Source organism: Haliotis rufescens, unplaced genomic scaffold (assembly GCF_023055435.1).
Source record: "Haliotis rufescens isolate VD_foot unplaced genomic scaffold, xgHalRufe1.0.p SCAF_8, whole genome shotgun sequence".
NCBI lineage: Eukaryota > Metazoa > Mollusca > Gastropoda > Lepetellida > Haliotidae > Haliotis > Haliotis rufescens.
In genome coordinates, this window is record NW_025964372.1 from 11,681,516 (window position 1) to 11,697,465 (window position 15,950).

General features: G+C 42.8%; 1 protein-coding gene across 2 annotated transcripts in view; it reads left to right on the plus strand.

The window, feature by feature from the left end:
* The window catches only part of LOC124113767 (acyl-CoA-binding domain-containing protein 6-like), a 90,221-nt gene extending 74,964 nt beyond the window's left edge, over nt 1-15,257 (plus strand). For both annotated transcript variants that reach the window (XM_046474280.2, XM_046474279.1), the window contains exon 8: nt 14,737-15,257. In XM_046474280.2, the coding sequence (XP_046330236.1) occupies nt 14,737-14,885 (149 nt within the window). In that variant the 3' untranslated portion in view covers nt 14,886-15,257. The remainder of the gene's footprint in view (nt 1-14,736) is intronic.
* Nucleotides 15,258-15,950: the final 693 nt, after the last annotated feature.

Consider the following 15,950-nt stretch of genomic DNA (forward strand, 5'->3'; position numbering starts at 1 on the left):
TGAAAGCAGGGAGGACTATATATGTGTACTAGACAGCAGGAAGGATGATATATGTGTACTAGACAGCAGGAAGGACTGTGTGGGTACTTGACTGCAGGAAGGATGATATATGTGTACTAAACAGCAGGAAGGATGATATATGTGTACTAGACAGCAGGAAGGATGATATATGTGTACTAGACAGCAGGAAGGACTGTGTGGGTACTTGACTGCAGGAAGGATGATATATGTGTACTAAACAGCAGGAAGGATGATATATGTGTACTAGACAACAGGAAGGATGATATATGTGTACTAGATAGCAGGAAGGACTGTGTGTGTACTAGACAGCCGGAAGGATGATATATGTGTACTAGACAGCAGGAAGGACTGTGTGGGTACTTGACAGCAGGGAGGACTATATATGTGTACTAGACAGCAGGAAGGACTGTGTGGGTACTTGACTGCAGGAAGGATGATATATGTGTACTAGACAGCAGGAAGGACTGTATGTGTACTTGACAGCAGGGAGGACTATATATGTGTACTAGACAGCAGGAAGGATGATATATGTGTACTAGACAGCAGGAAGGACTGTGTGGGTACTTGACAGCAGGGAGGACTATATATGTGTACTAGACAGCAGGAAGGACTGTGTGTGTACTTGACTGCAGGAAGGATGATATATGTGTACTAGACAGCAGGAAGGACTGTATGTGTACTTGACAGCAGGGAGGACTATATATGTGTACTAGACAGCAGGAAGGATGATATATGTGTACTAGACAGCAGGAAGGACTGTGTGGGTACTTGACTGCAGGAAGGATGATATATGTGTACTAAACAGCAGGAAGGATGATATATGTGTATTAGACAGCAGGAAGGATGATATATGTGTACTAGACAGCAGGAAGGACTGTGTGGGTACTTGACTGCAGGAAGGATGATATATGTGTACTAAACTGCAGGAAGGATGATATATGTGTACTAGACAACAGGAAGGATGATATATGTGTACTAGATAGCAGGAAGGACTGTGTGTGTACTAGACAGCCGGAAGGATGATATATGTGTACTAGACAGCAGGAAGGACTGTGTGGGTACTTGACAGCAGGGAGGACTATATATGTGTACTAGACAGCAGGAAGGACTGTGTGGGTACTTGACTGCAGGAAGGATGATATATGTGTACTAGACAGCAGGAAGGACTGTATGTGTACTTGACAGAAGAAAAGGACTGTGTGGGTACTTGGCTGCAGGAAGGATGATATATGTGTACTAGACAGCAGGAAGGACTGTATGTGTACTAGACAGCAGGAAGGACTGCGTGTGTACTAGACAGCAGGAAGGACTGTTTGGGTACTTGACAGCAGGAAGGACTGTGTGTGTACTAGACAGCAGGAAGGACTGCGTGTGTACTAGACAGCAGGAAGGACTGTGTGTGTACTAGACAGCAGGAAGGATGATATATGTGTACTAGACTGCAGGAAGGACTGCGTGTGTACTAGACAGCAGGAAGGACTGTATGTGTACTAGACAGCAGGAAGGATGATATATGTGTACTAGACTGCAGGAAGGACTGTGTGGGTACTTGACTACAGGAAGGATGATATATGTGTACTAGACAGCAGGAAGGACTGTGTGTGTACTAGACAGCAGGAAGGACTGTGTGTGTACTAGACAGCAGGAAGGACTGTATGTGTACTTGACAGCAGGAAGGACTGTGTGTGTACTAGACAGCAGGAAGGACTGTGTGTGTACTAGACAGCAGGAAGGACTGTATGGGTACTAGACTGCAGGAAGGATGATATATGTGTACTAGACAGCAGGAAGGACTGTGTGTGTACTAGACAGCAGGAAGGACTGTGTGTGTACTAGACAGCAGGAAGGACTGTGTGGGTACTTGACAGTGTACTAGACAGCAGGAAGGACTGTGTGTGTACTAGACAGCAGGAAGGACTGTGTGGGTACTTGACAGCAGGAAGGACTGTGTGGGTACTTGACAGTAGGAAGGACTGTGTGTGTACTAGACAGCAGGAAGGACTGTATGGGTACTAGACAGCAGGAAGGACTGTGTGTGTACTAGACAGCAGGAAGGACTGTGTGTGTACTAGACAGCAGGAAGGACTGTATGGGTACTAGACAGCAGGAAGGATGATATATGTGTACTAGACAGCAGGAAGGACTGTGTGTGTACTAGACAGGAGGAAGGACTGTGTGGGTACTTGACAGCAGGAAGGACTGTGTGTACTAGACAGCAGGAAGGACTGTGTGGGTACTTGACAGCAGGAAGGACTGTGTGTGTTCTAGACAGCAGGAAGGACTGTGTGGGTACTAGACAGCAGGAAGGACTGTGTGTGTACTAGACAGCAGGAAGGACTGTGTGGGTACTAGACAGCAGGAAGGACTGTATGGGTACTAGACAGCAGGAAAGACTGTGTGTGTACTAGACAGCAGGAAGGACTGTATGGGTACTAGACAGCAGGAAGGACTCTGTGTGTACTAGACAGCAGGAAGGACTGTGTGTGTACTAGACAGCAGGAAGGACTGTGTGTGTACTAGACAGCAGGAAGGACTGTGTGTTGTAGTTGTCGGGGTGGTAAACACAACAAACGGCTACAGGGTGTGAGCTGATGGCTGTTTATTCTCTTAGAAGAGAATGGTGAATAAATACGGCCAGACTGGTGAAACCTGTGCCGTGTCACCAAAGCTTCTAAGATAGTGCCAGTTACATCTTCAAATCCATGAAATAATCACATCTATTCGATTCATGAATACAAGATCCATTCAAAATATATACAAAATGACTATGGAGTACATATGTCAAGTGTAATCTGGCAACTGCCTCAGATCACAAGCAAACAAAGGTATATCTGTGGTCAGCTGTGAGTGACCACAGAGAACAATAGAGTACTCTATGCGCGGGGTGGGATACTAAGTGCTGTGGGTGAAAAGCATGCAGTGGTATGGTTAGTCAAGGCTGGATAAATAATAGACTGAGTGAAACAGATAAGCTGTGGTATTAATGTTTAAACTGAAATACAATTATATGGCAAAAGTAAGACAGGTAAATAAACTCTGTACTACTTCATTCAAATATGAAATAGAATGTGTATAAAACTATAGCCAAAAAAGAATTAAAACCTAACTTGTATGTACAAAATACTACTCTGCCACATACTTCCCCCTCCACACAAATGACGTCCTCGTCATTTGCCGGGTTTATCCAGTAGGGATACAATCATTTGTGACATGGCTCCACCAAGTTGCTGGAAGACTCCAACCTCTGCCAGTTGCTCTAGGAGTTTGGCCTTTCGTCTCCAATCCTCTGCAGTAGCCTGGTTCATGACATAGTCCCCTGAGCGCTGCCATTCCGGTGGTCTTCTCTGTCGGGTAGAGGTTCTTGGTGGTGGTTTTGATTTTGGTCGGACATCAGGTGTCAAAGAGGTGGGAGCTCCTCTAGGTAAGTCTGGTTCCTGATCCTGTTCTTCAGTTCTTACATCTCCAGCATCAACTTCTGTACTGAGGGGATCTCCGTCCTGCAGTGTATGGCCGTCACCATCAGAAGTTGCACTGTCTACCCCTCCAGTCGTCGGGTCGTCACCTTCAGACTGTGAGATAGCGCCATCTTCCATAAAATCTTCACTGATGATTGTGATGTCATCAGCCACTATGGGTACTCCAGCTGTCAAGCTCTCTGTACTAGCCGACTTGATTTCATCCTGGTCCGACACTTCTGTTGTCTCCTTGGCTGGCAATGTTTGTCCTTTCCTGCGACGTGGTCTCGGAGTTGGAATTGGTCTGGCTGGCTTGTCTGGCTCATCTGTCCTTGGCAAAGATCCTATAGGAAGGAGGTGATTCCTGTGCAGAGTACGTGTTCTGCCTTCTCCGTTTTCCTTCTGCACAACAAACACTGGAATGCCCATGTTTGGCTGAGAAGTAACGATGTAAGGGTCCTCCTCCCATTTGTCCGAAAGCTTATGCTTGCCTTCAAAGGCTAGAATCTTGACAAGGACTCTCTCTCCGGGTTGCACAATAGCACCTCTGATCTTCAAGTCATAGCCTGCTTTCTGTTGACCTTGGGCTGTTCTTGATGCTTTAGAAGCAATCTTGTAAGACTGTTCTTGTCGCTGTCTAAGGGCTTCAGCATAAGATGTAAGAGTGTGCTTGTCCCTGTTCGTTTCGATTCCAAATGCAAGATCAATAGGTAGGCGAGGCTCTCTTCCATACATCAAGTAGAAAGGAGTGTAGCCAGTCGACTCATGCCTGTTAGCATTGTAGGCATGAACTAAGGGTCTCACGTGTGATTTCCAATCCTTCTTCTGACTTGGCTGCAGAGTACCAAGCATGTCAAGCAGTGTCCAGTTAAACCTTTCTGTCATGCCATTCCCCATTGGATGGTATGGTGTGGTCCTTGACTTAGATAGGCCTAGAATGTCACAAACCTCCTTCATAAGTCTACTTTCAAAGTTTGCACCCTGGTCACTGTGGATCCGCATGGGCATCCCATAATGCATAACAAAATTGTTGTAGAACGCCTCTGCTGTTGTCTTGGCAGTTAAGTTCCGAGTAGGTATTGCCTGGGCGTATCGTGTGAAGTGGTCAGTTATCACAAGCAGATGTTGGTATCCTCCCTTTGAAGTCTCCAGAGTAAGGAAGTCCATACAGACTAATTCCAAAGGCTGGGTACTTGTGATACTAACGAGAGGCAACGTGCATTTGTTGGTGTCTTCCTTTTCAAACATCTGTTGCAATTCCTGATCCAGTCTTCTGTGTCAGCTTGCATCCCTGGCCAATAGAACCTGTCACGTAGGAGTGATAGTGTTCGGTCACGTCCTGGATGTCCAATCTCGTTGTGCAAGCCTTGTAATGCATCAGGGATAAATCGTGATGGCAACACCAGCTGATACTTTGTCTCTCCTTCAGACTTGATCTGGCGATATAGAATCCCACGCTGGAGAGTGAGGTTGTCGAAGCATCGATGTAATGATGTGTCAGCTGGGGTATGCGGATAGTCTTGTCTCCTGGGTTTCCTCTTGACTCTTACTGCTTGGATCCATGGGTACAGGGTTGCGTCAGCAGCCTGTGTCATACGCCAATCCCGGTCTGTCATTCCTTGCAGATCCTTCCCTTCTTGGTGCAATTCCTCATCAACTGCAGCTGTAGAAAGGCACAAAGACTCTACGTAAGGCTGAGTGTGTAGAACTCCACATATGGCTTTCACAGATTCCATGGAAAGTTGTTCTGTGGGGGCGTTGCTACTTAGTTCCGGAAGCCTTGACAAGGTGTCCGCGTCTGTATTCTTCAATCCTGGCCGGTACTGAACATCAAAGTCATATGCTGCAAGGGCTGCCAACCACCTGTGACCTGTGGCATCCAACTTTGCACTGGTGAGCACGTATGTCAAGGGGTTGTTGTCTGTTAGAACTGTAAACTTTGCTCCATACAGGTAGTCATGGAATTTCTCACAAACCGCCCACTTGAGTGCAAGGAATTCCAAACGATGAGCTGAATAGTTTGCTTCTGACTTGGTGAGTGCTCTACTGGCATAGCTGATGACTCTCTTCACACCATCCTGTTCCTGATATAATACTGCACCAAGTCCTTGACCGCTGGCATCGGTGTGGAGCTCAAATGGTGTTCCATAGTTTGGATATCCAAGGATGGGTGGTGAAGCTAGCAGTGTCTTCAGTTTCTCAAAGGCGTGTTCCTGTTCAGCTCCCCAAGTCCAAGGCTGTTCCATTACCTTCTTCTTGGACTTTCCAGATTTACCATGGGGCATCAGTGATGACAGAGGCTTAACAATCTTGGCAAAGTCCTTAACAAACTTGCGGTAATATCCGGCGAAACCGAGGAACTTTCTGACATCACATGGGTTGGTTGGTTGAGGCCAGTTCAATATCTTGTCCACTTTATCAGGATCAGTTGTAATTCCTTCTTCAGTCACCACATGGCCAAGGAACTTGATTTTCTTCTTGAAGAAGGAACACTTCTCTGGAGATAATTTAAGACCTGTATCTCTGATCCTCTGGAATACTTGACTGAGCCTGATGAGATGTTCGCTGACTGACTGGGAGTAGACGATGATGTCATCCAAGTAGATGAGACATATCTTCAAGTGAAGGCCTTCAAAACATTCATTCATAAGCCGTTGGTATGTCGCTGGGCTGTTACATAATCCGAAGGGCATACGGTTGTATTCGTAAAATCCCAAGGGTCCAACGGTGAAGGCTGTTCTTTCCTTATGTGTTTCCTCTATCTCTACTTGGTGATAACCACTCTTCATGTCCAAGGTACTGTAAAGTCTTGTTCCTGAGAGGGCTTCGAACATCTCTTCTATCCTCGGAATTGCGTAGTTGTCTTGGATCGTCTTCTGGTTCAGTTGGCGAAAATGTACACATAGCCTTAATTTCCCTGACTTCTTGCGCACAAGCACAACATTGGATGACCATGGAGAGTGAGAACGTCTTATGACACCAGCAAGGAGTAGATGATGCAAGTGATCCTTGACTTCCTGATACATGGCTGGTGGGACTCGACGATGTCGCTGTTTAAATGGCGTGTCATCTACTAAGTCAATCCTATGTTGCACTGAAGAAGTGTGACCAACATCTGTGTCTCCTGTTGAAAAGATGTCGATGTAGTCGGAAATAACTTGTTTCCCTTGTTGAAGTTCCTTGTCTGTTACACTGGCTTCCTTAAAGTCCATAAGATTCATGATATCTGTGTCCTTACTTGGAGTAAAAGGATGAATCTCCGGTACATCTTCTGTGCTAACAACTTGTAGTTCGCATAAGAGAGCATGACTTGGAATGGAAACTGAACGAGTTGTGAGGTTTGATACATGTATGTCCACAAACATCTTCTGTCCTCTTCCATCATATGATACTAAAGTTGGTTCAATGTCAAGGTCGTCTGGGATGACTGATCCTCTTGTAGGCTGAATAATGGCGCAAGTGGATCTGTAAGGTAGGGGCTGTATCACATGTCCACGAATAACAATTTCAGAATTAGCTGGAATTATCTTGCGACCTGGCTCTGAACTTCTAATTCGTCCTATGGAGTAATTGTTCTTGACAAGTTCTCTCTCCTGAAGGGACATAGAACGAAGAGCCAAATACCAAGGAGTATGGAGGTCTGCTTTCTGAAGGAATCTTTCCCCGAACTCCTCCTTGCACTGGAGCATGTAAACAGAGAGAACGTTGGTACCTAGAGTAATTGGAACTGTCTGGTTGTAGCAACTGTCAGGAACTACCAGAAGTAAACATCGGACTTTAGATAGAGCACTTCCTGTTCCCTGAATGTCCACAACAATGTATCCACTATACTGTAAAAACTCTCCATCTGCACACTCGATGTTAAGGATGTGTTTAAGTGGCTCAATAGGAATCTCACTGAAATTCTGTTGGTAGTAAGACTCGGAAATAGAAGAAATGGTCGCTCCTGTGTCAAGTAAAGCCCTGGAACTAACACCATTGACCATGATATTAGTCTCAGTAGGCTTACCAACTAACACTGCAACCAACTGCTGTTGACTGCTGACATGCTGTGTGTCTAGGCCCATGGTCCGCCTCTCCCCATAGGCCGATTGAAGTTTAAAGGACCATTGTCTATCCTGGCTCTACATCCTCTCCTAATGTGTCCAGGTTGTCCGCATCGGTAACAAACCGGAATATCAGAAAAGGTCTGTGGTCCTTGGAATCTATGTTGGCCACCACATCCAAACTGCAGATTTTCTCAAGGCTGTTGTGGACGTATCCACTGTCGAGGTGGTATCTGCCATGATTGACCTTGACCTTGGTTATACCTTGCTGCTCCTGTGTTTGCCTGTGAAGAGTCTGATTCCTTGGCGTCCTTATTCTGTTTCTTGAGAGCAGCAATCTCTGTTGACATGGACTTCAGGATTCCCCGGATTTCTTTAAGCTCTGAATCCTGAGTGAATGTGGCCTTACTTGTGGCATCAGGCTTCTTCTTAGACACTGGGTTCCTCTCCTTTAAGTCGGCTTCCACCTGCCTGAGGTAATGAAGAAAGTCTTCAAATGATCCACCTTGATCAAACTTGTGACTTGTGAGGTCCCTCAGTTGTGATCTAAGTCCAGTCCACAAGGTAGTCCTTAGTAAATCTTCTGTTTGTCCAGGCTGTACTTTTCCAAGTGTGACTCCTTGGCTCAAAATAACCTCTAGTCGGCATGACCACTCTGCTACACTTTCTTCATCCCCTTGCTTGGCTGTGTAGAACTGTGACATAATGTTGTGTTCCGTGTGAACATCACCAAACACGCTAGCAAGCTTGGAGATGATTGTCTTCAACGGGGCATCCTTGTCTACATGCATAGCCACTCTAGCAGCTCTACCACGTAACGAGCGCCGAACAGCTTCAGCAACGATCTTTGAAGAGTAACGAGTAGACATACAAGTATACTCGTGTCTCCATTGATCAAAATCGGCATCCCCCTTCCTGTCACCAGAAAGGTATGGAAGCTGTGGAGTGTGGGCCAGGGTGACAGTAGTAGGCACGAAAGAACCTTCTGAACCTGCTTGTGCTTGACCATGTTGACCATGTTCCTGCTTTACCTGACCGACTTCGGATATCCACTTCAACAAGTCTTCTGGTGTTTCAGCTTTAGGGTGAAGTTTTAGTTTTTGAAAAGAAGAAATTAATTTCTGCACCTCTTCCTCAGAAAGTCCTCCTTCTGCCATTGTGACGTGTAGGCGAAATGCAAAGTGAAAAACAAAACAAAAAAACAAAAGGCTGAAAGAGACTTAAATAAACTAACCAAAAAAATTGGGATGTGTGATCTTGGAGTGCAATGTAATCACACAGAAAAGAAACTACACAGTTAGCTAAATGAATGTGCTTAACTACACACACGTAAAATCAAGATACAATGATGTCACGCAGTGTAGGACTTCTACGGTAATATACCCATTACATGTGTATTATAAGAAATAATTGGCAAGGTCAGTGGAATTGCTATGTAATCTAAGTATGTTGATAAGTAGTGCACAGGTACCCCACAAGCTACTTACTAAAGCTTGTCTTCAGTACATGCTTATGATGACTTACCACATCACGTAAAACTATCTAAGTATTAGAATGCAATGTGCATCAGTGCAGAGTGTACTATTGCGCGCGCAGATATTGGGTCAAGTATAAACAACTTATTCTACATGATTAAGCAAAGACAATGAACCTTAGTTGCACGATGTAGAACACTGAATGTAACCGAGTACAAAACTAAGTGAACACCAAGTGCAAACCAACACCAAAGACAACACTAGAAAAGCAAGCAACAATTCCCTGAATGTAGCAAACTAGCAAGACAACAACTGCTAATGAACTACATGTAGTGAGCTAACCTCAAAATGAACCTATCACTCTATTTAGGAATTAAAGTAATAGCTATATGATTTATGTTAGTTAAGTAGTTGATTTTACTAACTACCTAGCCACAAACACACACAGACCAATCATACAGTGCTTAGATACCAAACAAAAATACATGAAGCATAAGACTGGCATGAATAATAGGTATGGTCGGAGCGCTCCTGAAAATGGCCATAGTATAATACATGTATATTGCAAACAACATATGCATAAACACACAGATTATAGGACAGATTTTAATCATACACATCCAACACAAATATAGCATGAATCATACATATAATTCATTGCATGGCAAAACATGTAAGTGAGAAGTCATTCCGGAAGACAACATGTCAAATATGTCACATGACAAGTACAGCATAGCATTGCCATCACTATGGTATACAAAAGAATACAGAAATACGACATGCTATTCACAAGAGACAAGTGTAGCAATATCCAGAAGTTGCCTTCTGTGATTACACAATTTCACACACTCGCAGTTGTCAGTTCAACTCGGCTGTGTGTAAAAAATGTTTATGATGATAAATTGTCAATTATTTTCTCTGCTGGATCCAGGTTAATATACACACTAAGTGTCACAATTATCACAAGCGTAGAGTGTCATGATCATGATCAATTCAGAAATGCTCAACGTTGAGTAAGAGTATATATGATTACAACAATAATAATGTTCAATGTCTCATCAATACTCAAGTCACATGTAATCACATATCTACCGGTCTTGTGTCAACACACATCGCAGATCACATGATGTCATAATGGCGGATCGATCCTTAAGTGTGACGTCACATAACGCCGTGGTTGGTCTCATGTGTACATCAGTTTCCTCATGGTCCCATCAAATCCTCACTGGGGGCTCCAATGCAGTAGCGGTAGTTGTCGGGGTGGTAAACACAACAAACGGCTACAGGGTGTGAGCTGATGGCTGTTTATTCTCTTAGAAGAGAATGGTGAATAAATACGGCCAGACTGGTGAAACCTGTGCCGTGTCACCAAAGCTTCTAAGAGAGTGCCAGTTACATCTTCAAATCCATGAAATAATCACATCTATTCGATCCATGAATACAAGATCCATTCAAAATATATACAAAATGACTATGGAGTACATATGTCAAGTGTAATCTGGCAACTGCCTCAGATCACAAGCAAACAAAGGTATATCTGTGGTCAGCTGTGAGTGACCACAGAGAACAATAGAGTACTCTATGCGCGGGGTGGGATACTAAGTGCTGTGGGTGAAAAGCATGCAGTGGTATGGTTAGTCAAGGCTGGATAAATAATAGACTGAATGAAACAGATAAGCTGTGGTATTAATGTTTAAACTGAAATACAATTATATGGCAAAAGTAAGACAGGTAAATAAACTCTGTACTACTTCATTCAAATATGAAATAGAATGTGTATAAAACTATAGCTAAAATAGAATTAAAACCTAACTTGTATGTACAAAATATTACTCTGCCACATGGGTACTAGACAGCAGGAAGGACTCTGTGTGTACTAGACAGCAGGAAGGACTGTGTGTGTACTAGACAGCAGGAAGGATGATATATGTGTACTAGACAGCAGGAAGGACTGTGTGTGTACTAGACAGCAGGAAGGACTGTGTGTGTACTAGACTGCAGGAAGGACTGTGTGTGTACTTGACAGCAGGAAGGACTGTGTGGGTACTTGATGTGTTTTTTACCAAATCTGAAGATGTGCTCGATTGGTGAGAGATCAGGGGAGCGAGCCAGCCAGTGGATAACATTCACGTTGTTTTGTTGAAGAGAATCCTGAACAAGTCGAGCAATATGAGGCCGGGCGTTGTCATGTTAAAAGGTCATGCCTGGACCATGACGACGCAAAAACAGTAGAACAACAGGGCCGATGATCTCGTTGCGGTAGCACTGTCCATTGAGATTTTCCTCTACCACTATCAAACTTGCTGTAATCCCACCCCATACCATAACACTGCCGCTCCAAAACCGATCTTCTTCCATGACACAATGATTGACATAACATTCACCTCGAGGTTGGTACACTCGAATCCGTCCATCGCTGTGGCTGAGGTAAAACGAGACTCGTCAGTGAATAGAACTTGTCCCCACTGCATAGCCGTCCAGCGTAGACGCTGTCTGCACCACTGTAGACGTGCTTGACGATGGTTTCCTGTCAAAATGGGATGTCTGGCGGGTCTTCTGGCGACAATCCCTGCACATCTGAGGCGACGACGTACGGTTTGTGAAAATATTCGTCGAAGGCCACCAGGGATGCTTCTTGCAGTCACTGTTGCTGGCTGGAATCGATTTCGTAGGTGTGTTGTTGGAATCCAGTTGTCTTGTTGATCATTGGTTTACGCGTGGCCTGCCATCCCGAGGATGGTCTCTGACTGCATTCGTCTGTTGCCAATGTTGCCATAAACACCAAATGGTGTTTCTGTGGACCATAAATTTTCTTGCAACATCACGTTGACTTGATCCTGCTTCAAGCATACCAACGGCCCGCAGACGCTCATTTTTGGACAAGTGTGGCATTTCGTAATGTTGAATAATTGCGTAATTTTGTTTTTTTTCTGAGTGATTGTTGTCAGCATGATGCTAAACAATGCATATGGAAGCCCGTTAACAAACATGTTTTTATACCCAATCCTAGGTAGTGAAATGCATGGGGCTTGCATAAAAGTCAACTTTGCATGAAATGCATGCTTTTCTGTAGCAGTTGCGTTTTTGTGACTTAATTCCATACATGTACTACAATATTGAAAGCCAAACTTTACTTGTTTGTAAAATACACTAAAATATTTGTGTCACAGGAATTTTTGTTGTTCAGTATATTTTAAACGTTTACACACAGTACAGTGTATGTGAATAGAGTTCACCAATTAGTTGTGTCATTATACTTTGCGAGATATTCACCAACTACTTGTCTTAAGTTAAGGTTGGTAAAGCATTGGTGATTATGTATGCCCTAAATCATTAAAATCTGCAATGTTGCTTTGTTGACTTGACTTGCCCTTTAATACCGTTAACATTCTCAACAAATTGAATGCAAATCAACACTTTCCTCCTTGTATCTGACTGAATTACCAGATCGCTATTGGTCAAAATAGATATATGGAAGATGAAACAGTTGGGATGAAATGTGTTTCCTTCAAACACGTCAAATGCATTGAAATATGATTTAACACTCATAATAAATATTGCAAGTATCTGAAGTATTAAGTGGGATGGTAACTGAGAAATAATCATACTATACTGTTTTTATTGACTCAAATAGTCAGGCTATTGTTATATCACTATGTATGTTATTAAAATATATGATATGAGGTAATGTGGGGGATCTTCTGGGACCACTTGCTAAGATGATTGTAACTCTCATACTTTAACATAGGCTTACAATAGTCGTAGTGCTACGATTGCTTTCCCATCATACATGTATGTAAAAGATTAATAATGCTAAGATTTAGGCTGGGTAATGTACAACATTAGGGAAGGATTTGACTAATAGCCTGAACTTTATCAACCTGACGTGTTAATTCAGTCCTTGGCCATTACTTTTATATTTTGCTCCCTTTTTTATAATATGATATATTTTATTTAATAACCAGATTTGCTTGCTCCTCATAATAGTTATTCCCTCCTTTTAAGGCCTGTGGAAATTTAAGTAAGTTTTCTCTCACTTTAACTTGGATCGAGGAGTCCAAAGAACTAAAAAGCAAATTTGCTTGGGCTTATGTACAGTACGGTATATATGAAATTCAGAGGTGGGGAGACCTCGCCTAGGGTGAGCCTTCCCCCTCTTATGATCAATTTACCTGAAATTCAGAAGGGGGAGGACCTGGCCTCGGCTTCACCTTCTACACCTAAGGAACTTTTGTATATCATATCTTTATGTCACAGTGAGCAGTGAGTCACCATGATAGTTATGTACCGGGTACATGGTTACATGGCTTGCTTCATGTTCCTTCGAGGGGACAGCTTTATGTCTGCTCATGAAGTGCTTGTGCTGAAGGCTTTCAGTGCCTATCATCTGTGCAAGTAAAGTGTAATGGTATAATAAACAAACAATTGGAGCATATGCAGTGCCATACTTTGTGTTTCCTTTACTCACAGGGACTAGAGTTCACGTTTTAATTTGTCATGGTAATATTGAGATAAACATTCTGTGTTTTCAATGTAGAGCTAGGTTTTGTGCTAAATATTTGAAACCTCATGTTTATTGTCATGTTTCCAGTTCTATTTAATTATCAGGTAACCCTACTGTATGCTAAAACACAGTAACTTTCTCTCTTAATTGTTAATTTTTGACCATTAGTGGGCCGGTCGGGTAGCCTAATGGTTAAAGCGTTCGCTTGTCACACCGAAGACATTGGACCAATGTGTGAAGCCCATTTCTGTGGTCCCCCGCCGTGACATTGCTGGAATATTGCTAAAAGGGGCGTAAAACAATACTCACTCAATTGTCCATTAGTCTTCAATTTTGCGTTTTTCTTTTAATAACTATATTCATAACAACTTTGGTAATAAGTCAAGTTGTTGACTTGTGAGCTGCAGACTCATTTGCTTTATTGGCCCTCTGAGTGTGATAAATATAGAATACTAAACGAGCTCCCGTGTAATACCAATTTTATGAAACGAGTGAATAGTTCTGGTATCTGATGAGTGAAAGCGAGTCAGATACCACAACTATTCACAAGTTTCATAAAATTGGTTTTACACGGGAGCGAGTTTAGTATTTTATTTATTACTGGCCATTTATAACGTTTTTAGAATTATACTGTTGAGTGTGAATAGGCTGACACCTACACGATACACGGCATAATCCAATTGAGTTTAACACAGTAATACTTCAAACACGTCAAAAGTTAAAACGTATTAATTTAATACCATACAACGGTCCACCTTTAGAATTCAGGTGTCCGTTCCACAAAATTATTGTAGCGTTAAGGTTATCGCAACTCACATACTTTAACCTAGATCAACGACTGTCATTGTGCTACCATACGATCGCCTTTTGGAACGGGGCCTTGCACCTCAAAGTTTACAATCATGTCACAATACCCAATGACGTAATTTGTGGAATTTTGTTGCAAGATCCTTTGGCGAAACAATGCCATGTGATGTCAGCCTAGCAACAAGGTTGCTGGGGTCATCGAGTGTGCATAAGCTCCTCTCAGTGATCTATCATCTCCACACGCAATGTCGTTGAATAAGCCAAGGGATGTTCAGAGCTTTCAATATTTGTTCATGAAACGTGTTCCAAGAGTACATAAGCACGCGTTTTGGTATTACAGAATGTGTAATACAGCTGTATGTTTATTAAACGGGTGATCTCTTCACGGGCAAGTGATAATAGAGGCTATTTGAACTTTTATGTTTCAGCTGTGAGCTGTGAGCATGTTGATGTAACGTCTCTGTTGTTGTCACATGGTGCTGACGTTAACATAAGAGACAATGATGGTGTTCTTCCAGTGGACTGTGCCACGGAAAGCCTGAAGTCAATGCTCCTTCAGCCTGATACAACAACATAGTGAAAGTGCCAGCGTCAACTGCTAATTCACAGTCCATGGGCACCAGTGGAGAGTACACGCTTGTAAGCACAACCAGATCCAGCCACAGGAGGAAGGCCATGCATGATGACATGGTTCCTGTCCACCAGCAGGGGGATGTTGCTGGAGGTTGCAACACAGTGGGTGATCAACACTAAATGTATGTCCTGTTCATGACACAATTGATGCAACTATTGAATATAATTATTGCAAATATTTTGATATTAAGGGAAATGATTAATTTTGTGGAGAATTAACAGCTCACGTTTCATGTCATTTGTTCATGTGTGCTTTTCATATTTTGTCTCCTCCCAAATAACTGAAGCAATTGGTATTAAATGAAACTAAAATGAATGATTTCCATGTCAGTTGTTTGTATGCTCCGTGTATTGTGATAATTCACTTTGAGACAGTTGCTTACTGTATCAAGTATTCTTACATTCTTCCCATGTTAAAACACAAACCTTAATCCAGAAACCGGTACAGACAGAATTAAATTATTGAATAAGTAAATAACCACACATTCGTTAAATAATTAAGATGATATAACGATAAAATAGCTCAAATATGTGTCAGCAGCAATAAACAACAGGCCCTTCCACTTAAGTCAGTGCAATCACGAATGTCCAGAATTTGTCACAGTTGAATGTGTGGCCAGTGCCTTGAACTCACTGGGCAAGTCGCTAAGTCATGAGTCAGGTTGAAGATGGCCTCGAATAGCCTCGTCTCGCTCTTACATAGGTACAGCCAGCCTTTTAGAAACTGTTACTTTGTGAAGCACCTCGAATCAGAGATTGTCAAAGTAGTGAGGTAGGGAAGTAACTCCTAATTTTTGGTTGTAGCATACTGCAAAATAATTTGGTAACAACGGTGCTTGACATTTTACGAACGCTGCCACAATTAGCTGCCACTAACATTCATCAGAAATAGCCTGTAAAGATCTACTGCCTCATTACACGGTCGTCTTTAAAGAGAAGAAAGTTTTATATAAACATATTTATTTCCATAAAGTGGAGGGATTGGCCAACAAGCAAATTTTGCTTACCT